General features: G+C 43.3%; 1 protein-coding gene across 5 annotated transcripts in view; it reads left to right on the plus strand.

The window, feature by feature from the left end:
- DOCK2 (dedicator of cytokinesis 2) overlaps nt 1-21897 on the plus strand; it is a 601528-nt gene that overhangs the window by 384645 nt on the left and 194986 nt on the right. For all 5 annotated transcript variants that reach the window (XM_033927247.1, XM_033927252.1, XM_033927251.1 and 2 more), the window contains 4 exons: nt 6329-6407; nt 10618-10718; nt 19874-19932; nt 21216-21364. In XM_033927247.1, the coding sequence (XP_033783138.1) occupies nt 6329-6407; nt 10618-10718; nt 19874-19932; nt 21216-21364 (388 nt within the window). The remainder of the gene's footprint in view (nt 1-6328; nt 6408-10617; nt 10719-19873; nt 19933-21215; nt 21365-21897) is intronic.

Here is a 21897-nt window from a genome sequence, read left to right on the forward strand (position 1 = left end):
ACGTCCTCCGGAAGCGCATTCCAAGTGTCCACCACACGTTGGGTAAAGAAGAACTTCCTGGCATTCGTATTGAATCTGTCCCCTTTCAACTTTTCCGAATGCCCTCTTGTTCTTTTATTTTTTGAAAGTTTGAAGAATCTGTCCCTCTCTACTCTCTCTATGCCCCTCATGATCTTATAAGTCTCTATCATATCCCCTCTAAGTCTCCTCTTCTCCAGGGAAAAGAGACCCAGTTTCTCCAATCTCTCAGCGTATGAAAGGTTTTCCATCCCTTTTATCAGACGTGTCGCTCTTCTCTGAACTCTCTCGAGTAACGCCATATCCTTCTTAAGGTATGGCGACCAAAACTGGACACAGTATTCCAGGTGTGGACGCACCATCGCCCGATACAGCGGCAGGATAACTTCTTTTATCCTGGTTGTAATACCCTTCTTGATTATACCTAGCATTCTATTCGCTCTCTTAGCAGCTGCTGCGCACTGTGCCGTCGGCTTCATTGACCTGTCCACCATTATCCCCAAGTCCCTCTCTTGGGTACTCTCATTCAATAACATCCCTCCCATCGTATAGTTGTACCTCGGGTTTCTGATTCCCACATGCAATACTTTACATTTCTCAACGTTGAACTTCATTTGCCATTTTGTCGCCCATTCCCCTAGTTTGTTCAAGTCTCTTTGCAATTCCTCACAGTCCTCTTTAGTCCAAGCTCCCCTAAATAGTTTGGTGTCATCTGCAAATTTTATTATCTCACACTTCGTCCCTGTTTCTAGATCATTTATGAATATATTAAATAACAGCGGCCCGAGCACCGAGCCCTGCGGAACCCCATTCGTGACCCTCCTCCAGTCAGAGTAGTGGCCCTTCAACCCTACCCTTTGTTTCCTACCTGCCAACCAGTTTCTGATCCATCTATGTACGTCTCCGTCCACCCCATGGTTCTTCAGTTTCCGGAGTAATCGCTCATGAGGCACCTTGTCAAAGGCTTTTTGGAAATCAAGGTATATGATGTCTATGGGGTCACCTCTGTCCATCTGTTTGTTAATTCCTTCGAAGAAGTGTAGTAAGTTGGTTAGGCACGATCTCCCCCTGCAGAAACCATGTTGGCTGGTTATCAAAAGTTTGTTTCTTTCCAAGTGATCATCGATGTTTTCTTTTATCAGTGCTTCCGCCATTTTTCCCGGAACCGAGGTCAGACTCACCGGTCTGTAGTTTCCCGGGTCACCTCTTGATCCCTTTTTAAAGATGGGCGTGATGTTCGCCGTCTTCCAATCCTCCGGGATCACGCCTGTTTCCAGGGATAGGTTGCATATTTGCTGCAGTAGTTCTGCTATCTCCTCCTTTAGTTCCTTCAGAACCCTTGGATGGATTCCGTCCGGACCTGGAGATTTGTCAATTTTTAGTTTATCTATCTGCTTGCGCACATCTTCAAGGCTCACTTCCATGAATGTTAATTTTTCTGCTTGATTTCCAATGAAGAATTGCTCAGGTTCCGGTATGTTGGTTGTGTCTTCGTTCGTAAATACAGACGAAAAGAACATGTTCAGTCTTTCCGCGACTTCTTTCTCCTCCTTCACTACTCCCTTCCTGACTCCATCATTCAGCGGTCCCACCTCCTCCCTAGCTGGCTGTTTCCCTTTAACATATCTGAAGAACGGTTTGAAATTTCGAGCCGCCCTGGCTAACCTCTCTTCATACTCTCTTTTGGCTTTTCGAACCACACGGTGACATTGTTTTTGATACTTCCTGTGCTCTATCCAGTTCCCTTCAGTTTTGTCCTTTTTCCATCTCCTGAATGAATTTTTCTTATTACTTATCGCTTCCTTCACTATTTTAGTCATCCATATCGGGTCCTTTATTTGACTCTTTTTGCTCCCCTTTCTGAATCTGGGGATGTACAGATTTTGCGCCTCGCTCACCGTGTCCTTGAAAAAAGACCAGGCATGTTCTACCATCCTCCATTTCTTGGAAGTGTTCCTAAGTTTCTTCCTTACCATTTTCCTCATTGCTTCATAGTTTCCTTTTCTGAAGTTGAAAGTTGTTGCCATGGTTCTCTTTCCTTTTGGTATTCCTGCTTCAACCTTGAACTTGATCATGTTATGGTCACTGTTTCCCAACGGTCCCACTACTTCCACTTCCTTTGCAGTTCCCATTAACCCATTTAGGATTAGATCCAAAGTGGCATTTCCTCTCATCGGTTCTCTAACAAGCTGCTCCATGAAGCAATCTTGTGTAGCCTCCAGGAATTCTGTTTCCCTAGCGCATTTTGAGTTTCCAAGACTCCAGTCTATCCCGGGGTAGTTGAAGTCTCCCATAATAACTGTGCAACCGTTTTTGCATTCTTGTTTCATCTCGGCTTCCATTTCTTTATCGATATCTCCGGTTTGCCCGGGTGGACGATAGTATAGGCCCATTTTTATTTTATGTCCCTTTCTACCTGGTATTTTAACCCATAGCGATTCCAGCTTGTTGGTCGTCTCCACTGTGTCTATTCTTGTCGATTGCATGGTTTCTTTTATGTATAGGGCTATTCCACCTCCTTTCTGTCCTGACCTGTCCTGGCGATAGAGCTTAAATCCCGGCAGTGTTGTATCCCATTTGCTTTCCTCATTCCACCATGTTTCAGAGATTCCAATGATGTCTAAGTCTTCTGCATTGGCCACGGCTTCCAATTCCCCCATTTTGTTTCCTAGGCTCCTTGCATTAGTATATATGCAGTTTAGATCCTGGCATTTAAGTGTCTTCATTTCCTTTCCCTGTGTTTTGGTCTTTAATGTCTTCTCTTTTGGTACACTCCTTCTAACCTCTTCTGGGTTAGACGACTCCTGTAATTTGTCCGTTGTTTCTTCCGAGCCTTGCATTCCCTTAGTATCATCACGTGATACCTTCTTCCGAATCATCGACGCTAGGTCCACTGTCGGCTTTCCCCTTCCTCTTAGTTTAAAGCCTGTTCTATTCCTCTCTTGACATTGTTTGATAGAAGTCTTGTTCCCTCCGCGCTCAGGTGCAGTTCATCTCTCCTGTAGAGCTTGCTCTTGCCCCAGAACGTTGTCCAGTTCCTCACGAAGTGGAATCCTTCTTCCTCACACCATTACCTCATCCATGCATTTATTGATTGTAGTTCCTCCTGCCTTTTCACATCTGCCCTCGGTACCGGTAGGATCTCTGAGAACGCTATCTTCTGGGTCCTCATCTTCAGCTTCATTCCCAGGATCTTGAACTGTTCTATCAGCGTGCTCCTTCTGTAGTCTCTCCTGCTGACATCATTAATCCTGATGTGGATCATCACTGCGGTCTCTTCCGTCTCCGCTCCTTCCAGGATCTTCCCAATTTTGTCCACGATGTCCTTGGTTCTTGCTCCTGGGAGGCAGGTCACCAGTCGATCCTCTCTCCCTCCTGCTATGTGGCTGTCCACATGCCTTAGGATTGAGTCTCCCACTAGGATTGCTGACTTTCCCTTCTTCAATTTTCGCTTCGGTCTCAGGTCAATGTCCCCGGTGTGCTTTGCTCTTTCCTCTTCTGGGCATCGATTAGCCAATTTCTCCTCCTCTTGTGGTGTTCCTCTGTGGGTGTCTTCTTTGGGGTCATCTGCTTCTTGTTCTCCCTTCCGTGTTGGTGTTGGTATATCTTCATCTTTCATCTGAAGTTTATCCTCTTCCACCCTCCTCCTGTATGCCTCCTCAATGAAATTTTCGAGTTCTTTAACTTCCTCTTTGATGTGTCTCTCACTCATGAAGTCTTCTGCTGTCTTGACTGGGTCCTCCATGGTGTAGAGTTCTTCTAGCTCCTGTATCTTGTCCTCTAGTCGTTTGACTTCCTTCTTCAAGCTTTTCAGCTCCTGGCACCGACCGCATACGTATGACTGTCTCCCCGAGGGGAGGTAGTCATACATATGACAGTCCATGCAGAACACTGGAAAGCTCATCTTCTGGTTCCCCTCTGCTTCCATTGTCGTTCCTGCTTTAAGATAACAGTTAAGATTACGTGTTTCTTCTGTGCCTGCTTCCTGCCTTCTTCCTGTGTGTGCAACCTTTGCTATACCTTACCTTACTTATGCTTATGTGTTTGTTCCTCCTGTGCCTGCTTCCCTCAGCACCTGTTTCCTGCCTTCTTCTTGTGTGTGCTGCCTATTCTTCCTATGTGTGCTGCCTTTGTAATACCTTGATCATACTTCTTTTTCGTATAAATCAATTTGACTGCTGTATTTTGGATCAACTGTAACCTCTTCAAGCTACCCTTAGGAAGTGTAAAGAGAGTTGCAATAATCCAGTTGTGCCAGTACAATAGACTGGCCAAAATAGCAAAATGCTGTTGATGAAACAAATTACGGACTTTCCTTAATATTCAAAGATTTGGAAAACATTTTCTTGAAAGATTATTAACCTGACTTTGAAATGAAAGTGAAGAATCCAACATGAAATCCAGTATTCTTGATGAGAATTCAAGTATCAACAAGTCACCAGTCTTCAAAATCACCGATGGAGGTAAAAGATCCAATTTAGGGCCAAACCACAAAAGTTTAGTCTTTGCGGAGTTGAGTTTCATCTGGACTGTAGAGGCCCAAGTTTGAAGTCTAGTGATACAGAAATTAATATCCAATGATAAGTTAATCAGTGATGGGTCAACCTCCAACAATATAAAAATGTCATCCGTATAGGTGAAGATTGATTCAAGTCTTGTCAGCTTAAGGCTTCTTAATGTGGTCATGTAAATATTAAAAAGAAGTGGAGACAAAGGAGGAACCCTGAGGAACACCACATAATGATCTCCAAACAAACAATGAATTACCTTTAGCATGAACTTGATAGGATCGCATAGTTAGAAATCCTCTAAACCAATTTAACACATTTTGGCGCAGCCCGATACTTGATAGCAGATAAAGTAGGATATCATGGTTGACTACATCAAAGGCTGCTGAAAGATTGAACTGAACAGGCTGAATTTAGGACCAAAAGTGATGAAGTGGATTAGAAAATGATTGAATGACAGATGTCAAAGGGTGATAGTGAATTGAATCCACTCGTAGGAGAAAAAGGTAAGTAGTGGAGTGCCCAGGATCAGTATTGAGGCCAATTCTATTCATTGCCAAAGGTTTAGAAGGGAAAGTTTGCTTTTTGAGAATGACACAAACATTTGCAACAGAGTGGACATCCCAGAGGGAGTGGAAAACATGAGAAGTGATCTAAAATTTTAAAAAAAGAGTGGTTTAACTTGAGGAGAGGAAGAACAATTTCCCCATGGGGAACACCAGATAAGTTAAAAATAGCGAATATAAAAAAACAAACAAACCAGAAACACATTAAGAGAAACAACATGGTGTTGACAACTTAATAATTCCTAAGTTTGCCAGTAAGTGCAAAACATTGTTTAAAGGGGTTAAAAAAAAATTCAAGGCACTTAAAAAAACAGTACCTGCATCGCACCTATGGAGGCGTTATACAATGCCTAAAGTCACTTTAGGCATGGCTAATGCCGGAAGTGGCATTAGGTGGCATAAAGCGCCTCCATAGGTTCAATTCACATGAAAGGTAGGCGCCAGAAATACAGACCTTGTAACCCCTTGCCTCCATTTCTGGTACCTACCTTTCCTGAAGGCACGATTCTATAAACAGTGCTGTCACGTGGCCGTTTTTAAGGTGGCAAATGATAACAGCGCTGTTTATAGAATCTGGGCCAAAATGCCCATAAGTTTCACAAGCTTACTATATTTCTAACAGATGGACTCAACATTGTGCCATGTGTCAGTGAAAATGCATCAGAAGTGAATCTGATGGTATTACATAAAACACAAGCAGCTAAAAATCAATGAAGAGATGTTATTGTGTTATTGTCTCTTCGATCCTCCTCTTCATATGCTAGAAATATAGCATTTTGTCAATTTCATTTAATAACATTTTGGAATTTTTAATCATTCATACTAGGTTTTCTATCTTAGGTGTGTTCTTGTTAACTTCTATTTTTTTTGAGGTTCTACTAGGTTATATTCACACATTATGCTACTTTAAATACTTTTACTTGCTGAAAGCAGTAGAGTCATATTGATGCTTTTGTTTGGTTAGTTTGACTTTTAGCTTATTTTCATGCAACCGTTTTTATGGCCCATCATCTTGTTCCAGACATTAAACCAAAATATTTTGTTCTATGAAGGAAAAATATATACTCTGTGAGCTGTGCTGTTTATAACTTGCTGTGCCAATTATTCAGCTACATCTTTCATATAATATTAGTGTCTTTTAAGGTCTTAACTAAAATTGTATCTAATACATATTAGTTATGCCCCCCTTATATTCTGCATAATACAATTATCCCCATCACTTTTTTCTTTTCTTAGGGTATTCTTGAGTGCCATTAATACATTTGCTGAAACCATGAACCAAAAGTTTTTGGAAAATAAAAATTTTGAAGTGCAGGTAAGTTAATGTAATACAATTAACATGAAATAAAATGACAGCTAACAATACAAATTACCAGACAAGGACAAATCTATCTGAGGGGTAAAGCAAAGGAATAATTGCCCCCCAAAGTGGTGAACTGGGTAGAGATGGAGAGCATCAGAATCTGTGCTGATCACAATAAACAACCCCCAAGAAAGGCTGATACCAGGCAGACTTGCAGAGTCTGTCCTATAAGGGGCGTTCAATAATTTATCTACCTCAGTAGGAAAGAGTTTTAAAAATATTTTAAAACATTTTTAATATAGTGCCTTGATAGCTCCATATACTTCATCTACATTTCCTGCAATGATTTTAATCCCGTTGGAAAGAATTCTTCTGTTTGACCTTCACACCAGGAAGTCACAGCTTCCTTGACATATTCATTACTTGAAAACTGCTGTCAACGGAAAGATTTCTTCAAAACTTAGAACAGAAAATAATCCAAATGAGTCAGATCAGGACTATAGGGTGGATGGTTCATCTGCTGAAACCCACATTCTCGGATGGCAGCCTGTGATTGTTATGATGTGCACTGGCGCATTGTCATGAAGAAACAGTATGCTTACTGTGAGTTTTCCTCATCTTTTCTCCTTGATTGACTTCCGCAAAGCGATCATTGTGTTAACGTAACTCTCCCCGGTTATGGTTGTCTTGTGTGGCATGAACTTTACAAGCAAAGTTCTTCATAATCCCAGAAGTCAGTTGCCATGATTTTGCCTGCAGATTTTTTTGTCTTGAACATTTTTGGAGTGGGGGATGACTTGTGCTTCCACTGCACTGACTTCATTTTGGACTCAGGATCTCTGTGATAGACCCAAGTCTCATCTCCAGTCACCAAATGGTGAAAAAAATTAACTTGGTCTTCACAATAGTGCTGCCTGATTCAGGAAAAAAAAATTTGATTCGATTCAGCCTATTGAATCAATTTTTCGATTCGATTTTCCTGCCCAATTGGGTATTTTTTCAAACATCCTGGTGGGTTTATTTTATAACCTCTTCACCCCTTTTATAGCTTCTTCACCCCCTTTGCCTTCTCCTAACCACACTGGTGCTGTGGTGTAAACAAAATAAACAAACAAAAAAGACTTTTCCTCTCTCTGTTAAATCCTAGCTCATGTTTGCGGTCTAACACCAACTCTGGCAGGATACATGTTTCAAATCTGACATGTTGTAATCACAAAACAGAAAATAAAATTATTTTTTCTACCTTTTGTTGTTTGGTCATTATTCAAATCTTGTTGGTCCCAGGCTCTGGTTGTCTTCTAATAACTTGCTTGCCAGGGTCTCCTTCTTTCTCCGTGCTAACTATCCATCTTCTATCTCTGTCCTCCCCTTCCATTTCCCTTCCCTCCCCCGGAGGTTTGGCATCTTTCCTTTTTTTTTTGTCTCCATCCACAGATCCACCTTTTTTCAACTACCCTTTCATCTCAACTACCCTTGCATCTCTCCCTCTTCTCTACCACCCCAGGGTCCACCATCTCTCCTTTTCTTTTCCCAACTACCCTCGTATCCAGTACCTCTATCCCCCCTCCACACCATCCCTTGTGTCCAACTTCACTCCCTTTCTGTTCCTTCCCTCCCTAAATCCCATTGTCCACCATCTCTCTCCCTCTCCTGTTTTTAGACCATTATTTCTTCCCCCCAAAGTCCGGCATATGCATGCCTCTTTGACCCCCCCTTCCGTGTACTTCTACACCAGGCCCCCCCTGAAGGTCTGTCTCCCCCTGAAGGCCTGTACCAGCACCACCAAAGGATTACACCACCGAAGGCCTGCATGTTCCCCCTGACCTTCCGCGCATCCATTTATTTCATTTCAGCAGCCTGCAGAGAGGATCGCATGTGCTAGCAATCTCTGCAAGCTGCTATATGCCTTGGGAGCTGTCATCCCTCTGCCGCGGTCCCGCCCCTCCTCTGACATCAGAGGCAGGATCGCAGCAGAGAAAACAGCTCCAAAGGCCCATAGCAGCTTGCAGAGATCGCTAGCACAAGCGATCCTCTCTGCAGGTTGCTGAAATGATGTAAATGGATGCGTGGGAGGCCAAGGGTGAAGCCGGACACCAGCACTTCCTGACTGACCCTCCCCCTCGCCCTCTAAAGCAAGAGTAGCAGCGCTGCCGCTCCTGCTTTAGAGGGCGAGTGGGGAGGGTCAGTCACTGAATCGAGAGGCCGATTTTTTTTTTTTTAATCGATTTGAATCGATATTTATTGATTTTCAAAAGCAAAAGAAAAGAAAATACAGAGCAACACAGTGTACAATTCAAACCAATGAGTTCCAAATTCTGTCGCATTTCACCATGATGCTCCGCATTCCACCCCCCACCCTCCCCCCTCCCAAATGTACATAAGTATCGACAAACAAACCATAAACCCCATTCCAGTGTGTCAGAAACAGAAAAAGTCAAACATTCAAAAGATGACTGCGAGCTCTGGGTCTCAGAGTAGACCAAAAGGACTCCCAGTGAAAACAATACACCCTCCCCAGCATCGTGTCCAAAGAAGGAAAGTGAAGACGTTCCATGGAAGCAAGGTCTAACACCAGTGTACGCCAATGAGCTAGGGTAGGAGAATCAGAAGATATCCAACAATGAAGGATCGCTTTCTTTCCTATCAAAATTGCTCATTCCAAAAAACTCCGAAAACCCCTCAGGGAGGTTCTCAGTACGGTTTCCAGGGTAAACAACAAGGTTAGACCGTGAACATAAGTGTAACGCCACATAGCCATTATATGTTGATGAACCTGCTGCTAGAAAGCTTGTACCTGTACATAAGTCCAGAGCTGATGACCCAGTGTTGCCGGAGAATGGGAACACTTAAGGCAGGCATGGAGAAACACACAGAGCAGCCCTATATAAATACGCCGGGGACCTATACAGACGTAACAAAAATTTGTAGCTCATTTCAAGCAAGGTCACCCTGGGTGTCAAACCCGCCGCTCGGCGAAGACCTCACTGTATCATAAGGTAAGTCCAAGGTCCAGCGATCCGATTAGTGTGTATAGGATAGTTCACCTAAGGATTCCTGAAGATGACAATGGTAGTATCTCAAAGGTATCTGTGTCTGGGCGGATAAACATAAAGCCTCAGAAAGAAGTTCCATGCATCTATCAGTAAGGCAGTCCTGTGGCAAAGAATGAACATAGTAAGAGAGCTGAGTGTAAGCAAGCCAATGATGAGCAGTCCAACCATGGTCTCAGATGAGGTCCTCCAGGGAGCAGAGAGATCCATTAGAATGAACAAGCTGAAAAATATATTGAGTAGAAGCATCCTTCCATACCTCTGCAGTCTCCAGAGGCATACCTGGAACAAAATCACCATCGCCCTGTAACGGTAAGTAAGGTGTCACGTGATGCAGGATATGAAGATATTGACACAGAACCTTCCAGACCTGACGCAATGGCATCAGCAATAAATCCCTAGTTGAAGATGTCTTTGGAGGTAATCGTTTCGTATGGAGTAAGTAACTAAAATGGTAGGGTTCGCAAAGAGCCAGTTTGTGGCTAGTAGCTGAAAAATGTCGAGTCCCTGGAACCAGTCATTCAAATGTCTCATTTGACAAGCCTGGGACAGCAGTCTCAAACTTCTCAGGCCCAAACCACCACAGTCCTTAGGTTGCTGAAGAGCAGACAGCGATAGTCGTGCTTTCTTCCCATTCCACAAGTAATGACTTAAACCTTTACTGATTTCCTTATCATGTTTAGCAGAAAGCAAGATAGGCAACATCTGAAATACATAAAGCCACTGAGGTACCAAAACCATGTTATACAATGCAATCTTCTCCCACAGTATTTTAATGAGCTCTCCTTTTGATTCACAAAAAGGAAACCCCCCCTTTTATGGGGGGAATTTTCCTGCTGCTTTGGAGCTACCTGCAGCTGTTGTGTGTGTGTGTTGTGCATGCATACAAACACATGCACAACAGCTGCACCCGCCACCTACCCAAGAAAAGCCTACAGCCGCCGTTCTGGTTGGGCAGGTGACTGGGGAGGAACTAAAAGGGGTTTTGCAAGATGCAGCAAGAAGGAAAATGTGTACAGGAGAGCCCGGGATTTTTTGTATTTGAATTGAAATCACTATTCTGCAGAATATGCATAATGAATACTCAGTTCAGCACATACTATTTGTATAAATTATTTACCATATTTAGATTTCTTGTTCAAAATTATTTGAAAACTGTTTTTAATTTTCAGCTTTGGAACAATTATTTTCACCTGGCAGTGGCTTTCATTACACAGGATTCTCTGCAGTTGGAAAATTTCTCTCATGCTAAGCGTAATAAAATCCTAAATAAGTAAGTAATCATTTAATTTACAGATATCCATGAATGAAAAGTATAAACCTTGGATGTTTTTTTTACTTTTCTGCACATGGATGTTAATACAGTAGGTATGTATTAATACTTTTGGCTAACGTAGGGCATTAACCCAGAAATAATTCAGAGGCTGGAGAATAATAATAATAACTTTATTCTTCTATATTGCCACAATCTTGCGACTTTTAGGCGGTTTACAATCAAGAGAGCTGGACATTCAGCGAAATACAATAAGCAGATATTCAGAGGAAATATAGAGAGCAGAGACCTTAAGAGGCAATAGTATAGAAATACAATTTGCTGAGCAAAAATGTAAGATGTACATTTTAGTAGGTAATGTCCGACAGGACCTGTTGGGAATAAATAGCAACGTAAAATTACGATAAAATGAAGATAACAGATTATATATATATGAGTGCCATAAGTTCTGGTAGAATAGGGAGGGGGGAGGGAGAGGGGAGAAGATAAAGAGGTGGAATGAAGGTATTGTTCTTATATATACTGTAGAGAGAGGGAGGTGGAGGCAGAATCTGGAAAAAGAATAGGTTGGGAGTGTATAGTGAGAGAATGCACCAGGGGAATCTTTTCACTGGCCTTCCCATTCTTCATCCATAACCCATGTTGCCAAGGTGGCTAAATCTCTGAGGTGATACCTGGTAAATGATAGGATAGGGCGTTGCATGATCTAGTTTTCATTCTTCATCCATAATCCATGTTGCTAGGGGGGTTAATTACCTGAATCTTCTTCACCAAACACTGATCATTACTTGCATTCTTCCTATAGTGTTTTCTCGAACCACTCTTGGCATTTATCCATTATTCCAGCCTAAGTTCCAGTCTCTTTGCTATTCTGTTCTATTCTTATTTATTCTAGGCAGATAACAGCAATTAAAAAAATTGTGTTCATACAAAATTATTCATTTAACAGTCATTAAAAATAATTTTTTTTTACAATTTTCTAAAGAGAACGACACGTCTGATAAAAGGGATGGAAAATCTTTCATACACTGAGAGATTGGAGAAACTGGGACTCTTTTCCCTGGAGAAGAGGAGACTTAGAGGGGATATGATAGAGATGTACAAGATCTTGAAGGGCATAGAGAGAGTAGAGAGGGACAGATTCTTCAAACTTTCGAAAAATAAAAGAACAAGAGGGCATTCGGAGAAGTTGAAAGGGGACAGATTCAAAACAAATGCTAGGAAGTTCTTCTTTACCCAACGTGTGGTAGACACCTGGAATGCGCTTCCAGAGGACGTAATAGGGCAGAGTACGGTACTGGGGTTCAAGAAAGGATTGGACATTTTCCTGCTGGAAAAGGGGATAGAAGGGTATAGATAGAAGATTACTGTGCAGGTCCTGGACCTGTTGGGCCGCCGCGTGAGTGGACTGCTGGGCGCGATGGACCTCGGGTCTGACCCAGCGGAGGCAATGCTTATGTTCTTATGTTCTTAGAAACTTTTCTTAGTGCAATTGGCAGATCATTCCAAAGCTTTGTTCCTATAAACTCAAAAGATTTGTTCATCAAAGATTTCAAACGATCATGTGAACTTATAGAATAGCCAAGCCTCAATGACAGTTTATGCCGGGAGTTAGATCTATTTATTGGGAACGTTATATACTTCATTAAACTTTCTGGTCCCATTCTCTGCAACAGTTTTTATATGAGTATAACCAATTTAAAATTTTATCTCTTCTCAATCTTCAACCAATGTAATTGATTCAGAAGAGAAGTAACCTAGTCATATTTATTTGCTCTAAAAATCAAATGCAGAGCTGTACCATAAAGATACTAGGTGTAACTTTGGATCAGTGCCTAACCATGAGAGATCAGGTGGACTCCTTGATCAGAAAGGGATTTTTCACTCTTTGGAAACTCAGATCCATTAAAGCTTATTTCGATATAGCGGCATTCAGAACCCTAGTCATCCCTCGTACTGAGTCTACTTGACTACTGTAACATCGCCTATTTAGCAATTTCCCAAAAGACCATGCAGCATTTACAATTGATGCAAAATGCAGCGGTCAAACTGATCTTTGGGCTGAGGAAGTTTGACCACGTGACACCCTACTACCGACAGCTGCATTGGCTGCCAATGGAGGCGCGCGTAAAGTTTAAATTTGCCTGCTTCTGCTTCAAAGCACTACACGGACTTGCCCCTAAATATATAATGTAATGTAATGTAATGTAATTTATTTCTTATATACCGCTAAACTCCGTTAGGATTCTAAGCGGTTTACAGAAAAATAGACAATAGGGTGCGTTAAAATTATAAGTAAAATAGGTACTTAGAAATTCCCTTACTAACTGACCTTTTCGTCTTCTCAGCCAACAGACACAAGAGAAGCTCATATTCCAACTTCGTTTCCCCCCCAGTGAGAGGTTGTAAACTGAAAAAACACCATGAACATCTTCTCTCGCACCAAGCAGCATCATGGGGTAAAGACCTAGAACAATTGCTTTCGCCCACTACTTATGAGGAATTTAGGAAACGTCTGAAAACACACCTGTTCCTAAAGTATCTAGACAACTGATCCTCTCTTCTCTCTTCCCTCTATAGCGATTAACTTGTTCTATTGATCACTCTCTCCTCAAAAATGGATTTCCTGTCCTATTAACCCTCTTTCTTCCTCCCCTCTTAAAGTCAATCAATTTGTACCTTTGCTTAATCTTTGTAAACCGCATAAAACTTCATGGTATTGCGGTATATAAGCTGTTATTATTATTATTATTTTGAAGCAATTGCAGCCTATTTCTTAAATTCAGTGTAACACCACCACAATATATAAAGAACTATATCCTCACTTGAAGGACTCGAAAGCAGACTGTATCTTAATCTTGAATTTTCCCACTCATAAGTAAGAACATAAGAACATAAGTAGTCGCCTCCGCCAGGGCAGACCAGAGGTCCATCCCGCCCAGCGGTCCGCTCACGCGGCGGCCCATCAGGCATATTGCCTGAGCAGCAGTCCCTGACTAATTTTATACCTACCTCTACACTTATCTCTAAACCTTCCACTGCTCTTATCTGTACCCCTCAATCCCTTTGTCCTCCAGGAACCTATCCAGGTCTTCCTTGAAACCCTGTACTGTGCTATTTCCTATCACGGCTTCCGGAAGGGTGTTCCATGTGTCCACCACCCTTTGTGTGAAAAAAAATTTCCTTGCGTTTGTTCTAAACTTGTCCCCCTTCAATTTCATCGAGTGGCCCCTTGTTCTTGTGGTTTCTTTCAAATTGAAAAATCTGTCCTTGTCAACCTTTTCGATGCCCCTCAGGATCTTGAAGGTCTCTATCATGTCTCCTCTGAGTCTCCGCTTCTCCAGGGAGAACAGCCCCAGCTTTTTCAGTCTGTCAGTATATGTAAGGTTTTCCATACCCTTAATCAGTTTAGTTGCTCTTCTCTGGACTCCCTCAAGCATTGCCATGTCCTTTTTGAGGTACGGTGACCAGTACTGTACACAGTATTCCAGATGGGGGCGCACCATAGCCCGGTACAGTGGCAGGATGACTTCCTTCGTTCTGGTCGAGATACCCTTCTTAATGATACCTAGCATTTGGTTTGCTTTCCTCGAGGCTGTGGCGCACTGTGCTGACGCCTTCAATGTCGTGTCTACCATCACTCCCAGGTCTCTTTCCAGCTTACTGACCCCTAGCATTGTTCCCCCCATTTTGTAAGTGAACATCGGGTTCCTTCTCCCTACATGCATGACCTTGCATTTCCCCACGTTGAAGCTCATTTGCCACTTTTTTGCCCATTCTTCCAGTGTCGTAAGATCCCTTTGGAGATCCTCGCAATCTACCGTGGTTTCAACCCTGCTGAATAGTTTGGTATCATCAGCGAATTTGATGACCTCACATTTTGTTCCCGCCTCCAGGTCGTCGATGAATATGTTAAACAGGAGCGGTCCCAGCACCGACCCTTGAGGAACCCCGCTCGTGACCCCTTGCCAGTCCGAGTAGTGGCCCTTTACACCAACCCTCTGCTTCCTCTCCGACAGCCAGTTTTTAATCCATCGGTGGACCTCCCCTCGCACCCCATGATTCCATAGTTTCCTGAGCAATCGCTCATGTGGTACCTTATCGAAGGCTTTCTGAAAGTCTAGGTAAATTATGTCTATGGGTTCACCTTTGTCCACCTGGCTATTTACCCTCTCAAAGAAGTATAACAAATTTGTGAGGCACGACCTACCCTTGCAGAACCCATGCTGGCTCGACCTTAGCTGTCCATTTTTTTCGATATGATCACAGATGCCGTCCTTAATCAGTGCCTCCATCATCTTTCCCGGGACCGATGTGAGGCTCACCGGCCTGTAGTTTCCCGGGTCGCCCCTTGAACCCTTCTTGAAGATGGGCGTGACATTAGCTATTTTCCAGTCCTCCGGGATCTCTCCAGTTTTTAGGGATAGGTTGCATATTTGCTGAAGTGTCTCTGCTATTTCATTCCTTAATTCCTTGAGCACCCTTGGGTGGATGCTGTCTGGACCTGGCGACTTGTCGCTCTTTAGCTTGTCTATCTGCCTGAGGACATCCTCCTGGCTCACCTCTAGTTGGATCAGCTTGCTATCTTGATCTCCATTTTCTATTTCCTCTGGTTCCGGAATGTTGGATGTGTCCTCCCTTGTGAAGACTGATGTAAAGAAGTCGTTTAACTTGTCAGCTATTTCTTTTTCCTCCCTCACTACTCCCTTTCTATCCCCGTCATCCAAGGGCCCCACTTCCTCCCTCGCTGGTTGCTTTCCCTTTACGTACCTGAAGAATGATTTGAAATTTTTTGCCTCTCTCGCTAGTCTCTCTTCATATTCCCTCTTTGCTCTCCTAACCACTCGGTGGCACTCCTTCTGTTTTTCCTTGTGGTCCTTTTGGCTGGCCTGCGTTTGATCCTGTTTCCATTTTTTGAACGATGCTTTCTTGTCACTGATCGCCTTTTTTACAGCAGCCGTTATCCATGCTGGATTCTTTATTCGATTTTTCTTGCACTCTTTTCTGAACCTGGGGACGTACAGGTTCTGTGCTTCGTGCACCGTACGCTTGAGCAGGGTCCAGGCGCTTTCTACGGACTCTATCTTTCTTGTGCTGCCATTGAGTTTCTTCCCCACCATTTTCCTCATTGCATCATAATTCCCTTTTCTGAAGTTGAGCGCTGTTGTTGTGGTTCTTTTCACCCTGGATGATCCCAGTTCTAGTCGGCACTGGATCATGTTGTGATCGCTGTTCCCCAGTGGGTCTAATACTATTACTTCCTTTGCAGGTCCCCCCAGTCCACTGAAGATTAGATCAAGAGTAGCTTCTCCTCGTGTAGGTTCTGTGACCAGCTGCTCCAGGAAACAGTCCCTCGTGGCTTCCAGGAATTTGGTCTCTCTCTCGCAACTCGAGTGCCCGATACTCCAGTCTATCCAGGGTAGTTGAAGTCCCCCATCATCACCACATTTCCATTTTTGCATACCTGCCGCAGTTCAGTCTCCAGGTCCCGGTCGATTTCTTCCGATTGGCCAGGCGGACGATAGTATAGACCCAATTTGATGTCTGCTCCAGATCCTCCTGGTAGCTTAACCCATAGTGATTCCAAGCCGTCCGCCCTTACTGCTGTTTCCATTTTGGTTGAGGGTATGGAGTCCTTTATGTATAGCGCTATTCCTCCACCCTTCTTGTGCGTCCTGTCTCTCCTGTAAAGTTTGTACCCTGGTATGACTACATCCCATTTATTGTCATCAGCCCACCACGTTTCTGTGATTCCAATTATGTCTAGGGCTTTTTGACTGGCTATAATTTCCAACTCTCATAATATTAAGTACTGCCAGTAAATGATTCTTGTTGGGTAGCGAGGATTTGGCCATACAGCATCCTTTTCCAGTTGCAGAATGTTCTTATGCAACCCCTTCTTTTTTAAATTTCCTTCTTTCAAAATGGCATTTTCCATGTGCCAAAACAGCATTTGATCTTCCATATGCCCCCAATAGGCCTCCCAACATCCCAGCAAATAGGGGCTAAACTTTTGGATCATGATACGTACAGGTATTTTGGAAAACTCCAACCAAACAATGTTCCATAACCCTCCCATCTGGTGACATCTACCCAAACTGGGATATGATCAGATGACAAAGATCATAATTCCAACCTAGCCACCCACTCAAGCAGAGCATGCGAAATAAAGATATAATCCATTTTGAAGGTGGAATCATGCATTCAGGCTACATATGTAAAACCCTTTTCCAGAGAGCGAAGGGCTTCTAGACATCCACCACCCCAACTAGTAAGGCAACCCTTTATTAGATTTTACATGGCCCCTCAAACTCACAAATTGCTTATCTATGGTGGAATCTATAACTATATTGAAATTCCCAAAAAGCATTAGCGAAAAGTCTCCCAGTGCAAGGCTTTTATGAATTACCTCCAACAAAATTCAGGCAGTAAACATTTGCTGCAATAACTGGTTGTTTATGCCATATCTCCTTGCTAGATTTGTAATTACATTTTTTATCCTGCACTGTTCCTTGTGACTCTGGGCAACTTACTTAATCTTCCACTGTCCCAGGTAATGCTTATGTATACCCTGTTTCCCCTTAGATGAAACATTTTTATTGGCAATATATCAAAATGAAATTGACACTCCATGAAATTAACAACCAGCAGAATTTTTTTTCTTTCAGCACATTAATAAGCTATGAAATCTATTGTCAAGAGTTAAGGGAATTAACACAGAGGGATTCAGAGGTAGCTTGGGCATGTTCCTGGAGGAAAGGTCAATAAAAACATTATTAGCCAGGCAGACTTGGAACAGCCATTGCTTATTGCTGGAAAGGAGCTGGTTGGCAAGACTCAAGGTGAACAAAGCCATGGGACCGGACAATCTACACTCCAGGGTGCTCAGTGAGCTGCGTGATGTCCTGACAGAACCGCTATCAGGACTCTTCAATCTCTCCCTAAGTTCAGGGAGAGTCCCCATAGACTGGAAAACAGCTAACGTCATTCCACTGCACAAAAAGGGTTGCAGGGCAGAGGCTGCAAACTACAGACCGGTGAGTCTCACATCAATAGTATGCAAACTCATGGAAACACTAATCAAACGTAAATTAGACGCAATCTTGGATGAGGAGAATCTACGGTATCCCAGTCAACACAGATTCACCAAGGGTAGGTCCTGCCAATCCAATCTCATCAGCTTCTTTGACTGGGTAACAAAACAGCTAGACTTGGGAGAATTTGTGGACGTTGTATACCTAGACTTCAGCAAAGCTTTCGATAGTGTCCCGCATTGCAGGCTGTTGAGCAAGATGAAGTCAATGGGGCTGGGAGAAACACTAATTATATGGGTCAATGACTGGCTGAGTGGCAGACTTCAGAGGGTGGTAGTTAACGGTACCCTCTCTAAAACATCGGAGGTGACCAGTGGAGTACCGCAGGGCTCAGTCTTGGGCCCGTTCCTTTTCAACATATTCATACGGGACCTAACTCAGGGGCTTCAAGATAAGATAACGTTATTTGCTGACGACGCCAAACTATGCAATATAGTGAGAGATGGCAATTCACCCGATAGTATGACACAGGACCTACATTTGTTGGAGCTTTGGTCCTCGACCTGGCAGCTGGGCTTCAATGCTAAGAAATGCAAGATCATGCACCTCGGTAGCAGAAATCCGTGCAGAACTTACACCTTGAATTGTAAGACCTTAGCTAGAACTTCAACAGAACGAGACTTGGGAGTGATCATTAGCGCAGACATGAAAACTGCTGATCATGTAGAGAAGGCTTCATCTAAGGCAAGACAGTTGTTAGGTTGCATCCGCAGGAATTTCGTCAGCCGGAAGCCTGAAGTCATAATGCCATTATACAGAACCATGGTGAGATCTCATTTGGAATACATAGAAACATAGAAATAGACGGCAGATAAGGGCCACGGCCCATCCAGTCTGCCCACCGCAATGACCCTTCCCCACCTAACTCAGTGAATAGATCCCACGTATCTATCCCATTTGGCCTTAAAATCAGGCACGCTGCTGGCCTCAGTGACCTGAAGTGGAAGATTATTCCAGCGGTCAACCACTCTCTCAGTGAAAAAGAATTTCCTGGTGTCACTGTGCAGTTTCCCTCCCCTGATTTTCCACGGGTGCCCCCTGGTTGCCGTGGGACCCATGAGAAGGAAGATATCTTCTTCCACTTCGATGTGACCCGTGAGATACTTGAACGTCTCGATCATGTCTCCCCTCTCTCTGCGTTCCTCGAGTGAGTAGAGCTGTAACTTATCCAGCCTTTCCTCGTAAGGGAGATCCTTGAGACCAGCGATCATCCGGGTTGCCATTCTCTGCACCGACTCTAGTCTCAGCACATCTTTTCGGTAATGCGGCCTCCAAAATTGCACACAGTACTCCAGGTGTGGTCTCACCATGGATCTATACAATGGCATAATGACTTCAGGCTTACGGCTGACGAAACTCCTGCGTATGCAACCTATGATTTGCCTTGCTTTGGAGGAAGCTTGCTCCACTTGATTGGCAGCCTACTGTGTGCAATTCTGGAGGCCACACTACCGAAAAGATATGCTAAGAGTAGAGTCGGTGCAACGGATGGCCACCAGGATGGTTTCGGGGCTCAAGGATCTATCATACGAGGAAAGGCTGAAAAATTTGCGGCTGTACTAACTCAAGGAACGTAGGGAGAGAGGAGACATGATCGAGACGTTTAAGTATATTACCGGCCGTATCGAGATGGAAGAAGAGATTCTCTTTCTCAAAGGACCCTCAGCCACAAGAGGGCATCCGCTCAAACTCAGGGGCGGGAAATTTCATGGCGACACCAGGAAATATTTCTTCACCGAGAGAGTGGTTGATCCTTGGAACGAGCTCCCGGTGCAGGTGATCGAGGCAAGCAGCGTGCAAGAATTTAGAGGGTTAAGCCAAGGGAACCTGCACCAGGAGTGGGATCCCTAGGATAGTAGACTTGGGGGTGGGTCAGTAGAGTGGGCAGACCTGATGGGCTATGGCCCTTATCTGCCATCATCTTCTATGTTTCTATGTAGGTCAGAGATCCACTTTTTGGGATCTAGCTACTGTCAGAGACAGGATTCTGGATTCAGTGGGACTTGGTTTGATGCAGCATGGCTTATTTAATGTTCTTATTATTTTCCTGTTTCTTTCTAGATACAGTGATATGAGATGCTTGATTGGCTTTGCTATTCGTGACATGTGGTACAAGCTTGGTAAGTACGAACAGATACTCAGTTCCAAGAATGTGTGTGTGACTAAGGGTACATCTTTATAATAGACCATCTATAATGTCTGATATAAATCTAAATGGCTAGTGTATGTGTCAAAGCCATTTAACATGCCCAGGGCATAGTGAGCTGTACACTGAGGCCCTGATTCTGCAAAGTGCATCCCGTTGTAGGCAGCTGTAGGCGTGCCAATCGGGAGGCACGTTTTCTAAAAAAATGCTCCCCAGGCAGGCCGCCTATATTGAAGGCGCCTCCGGGAGCCTAGGGAGGCCCGCAAGCCCGCCTAAGGCCTGAGACCCTACTGTGCATGCAAAGCCCTGCATGCAACAACACTGATAACATAAGCTATTTGTGTTGCTGATAAAATAACACTGGATGTTGGCATCAGGGCTGTAAACCTGAACCTCCTTCCAGATATGACCTGGGTTGTTTTTTTTAGGGGGGGGCAAGGAGGGTTTAACAATTTTGAGGTTTCAGTTGAATAGAGGTGAGAGCAGATAGGAGCCTAGAGGCAAAGAGCTTTTATTGTAAATACCAGGAAGCAATATTTAGTGAGAGAATGCTCTAGAACATCTTTTTATATTAGAAGAGGTGGGAAGGAGACACTGTTCCCTCTAAACTGAGTGGGAGTCCTCCAGCTGCATTGTTTCCAGTTAAGGAGGGAATTGAATCAAAATAAATATTCTGCATGACATACTGCAGATAACAGTGTAGAATCCATATGGATGGAAATTCCATGTGCGAAAAAAAGGAATATACAGGTAGGGTTATTCTACTATCCCCTGGGACAGAATGAGCAGACAAAGGAAGAAATGTTTTCAGCGATTAGGAAAGCTGGCAAATTGGGCAACAGTAGAATAAAGAGTGATTTCAGTTACCCTAACAATGACTGGATAAATGTTACATCAGGGAGTGCTAGGGAGGTAAAATTCCTAGACATCAAAAAAATGAGAGCAACTGGTCCAGGAACTGACAAGAGGGGGAGCTACTTTAGATTTGGTCCCTAGTGGAATGCAGGAGGTAAATGTTTTGGGTCCGTTGGGAAATAGTGATCATAACATGATCAAATTTGAGCTAATACCTGGATTGATGTCGCAAAAGAAAGCTACTTTAGCAGCACTTAATTTTTGAAAGTACGACTACAGGAAAATGGTTGGTGCCTGAATAGGACCAGCATTGACTATTTAGGTCTCAACTAGATGACAGTGATGAGTGTTTAAAGAAAGGCTGAAGGTTATTATAAGGATGGGAATATCTCTCTCTTGCAGGACAAAACAAAAGATGCTTCATTCCTGGAATGGTTGGGCCAATTTTAGAAATGACCCTTATTCCAGAAGTTGAGCTGCGCAAGGCCACTATCCCAATCTTTTTTGACATGATGCTGTGTGAATATCAGATGACTGGAGAATTCAAAAAGGTAAGAAGTCAGAGATCACATAAAGCAATATTAAATAGAAATCTCTAGAACATGGGTATGACATAAAAAGAGGAATATTAAAGAGATTTAACCCGCTATCAGCATGACCAATATAAACTATGTACTTAAGTGCCAATACCACTCCCAGGAACACCAGTACCGTGATACCAGTACCAGTACCAGTATATGATATATATATATATATATCATAAAAGTAGATGCTGTAGGGATAATTTTACAAAAGGTTGCCTATATGTGAAGGCCATGTGGATGTCTGTTTTCAAGCTTATTGTATAAAGACCCATAGGCACCTATCAGCTTTTATAAAATAGCCTGAAAAAAAGTGCAGCAATCAAAGGTAGAATGCATCCTGCTCAGGAGTTAGTGTAAGCGTACACATACACTTTATAAAATATGCTTGTACTTCATCTCCACTCATGGTACATGGGCTTGTCATGCCACTGGGCTTGCACACATGCTGTCAGTAGTTTCACTACCATCAAGGCCTCCTAAGGCCAGACTAATGATGTACC

This window comes from Geotrypetes seraphini, chromosome 18, assembly GCF_902459505.1.
Source record: "Geotrypetes seraphini chromosome 18, aGeoSer1.1, whole genome shotgun sequence".
Lineage (NCBI taxonomy): Eukaryota > Metazoa > Chordata > Amphibia > Gymnophiona > Dermophiidae > Geotrypetes > Geotrypetes seraphini.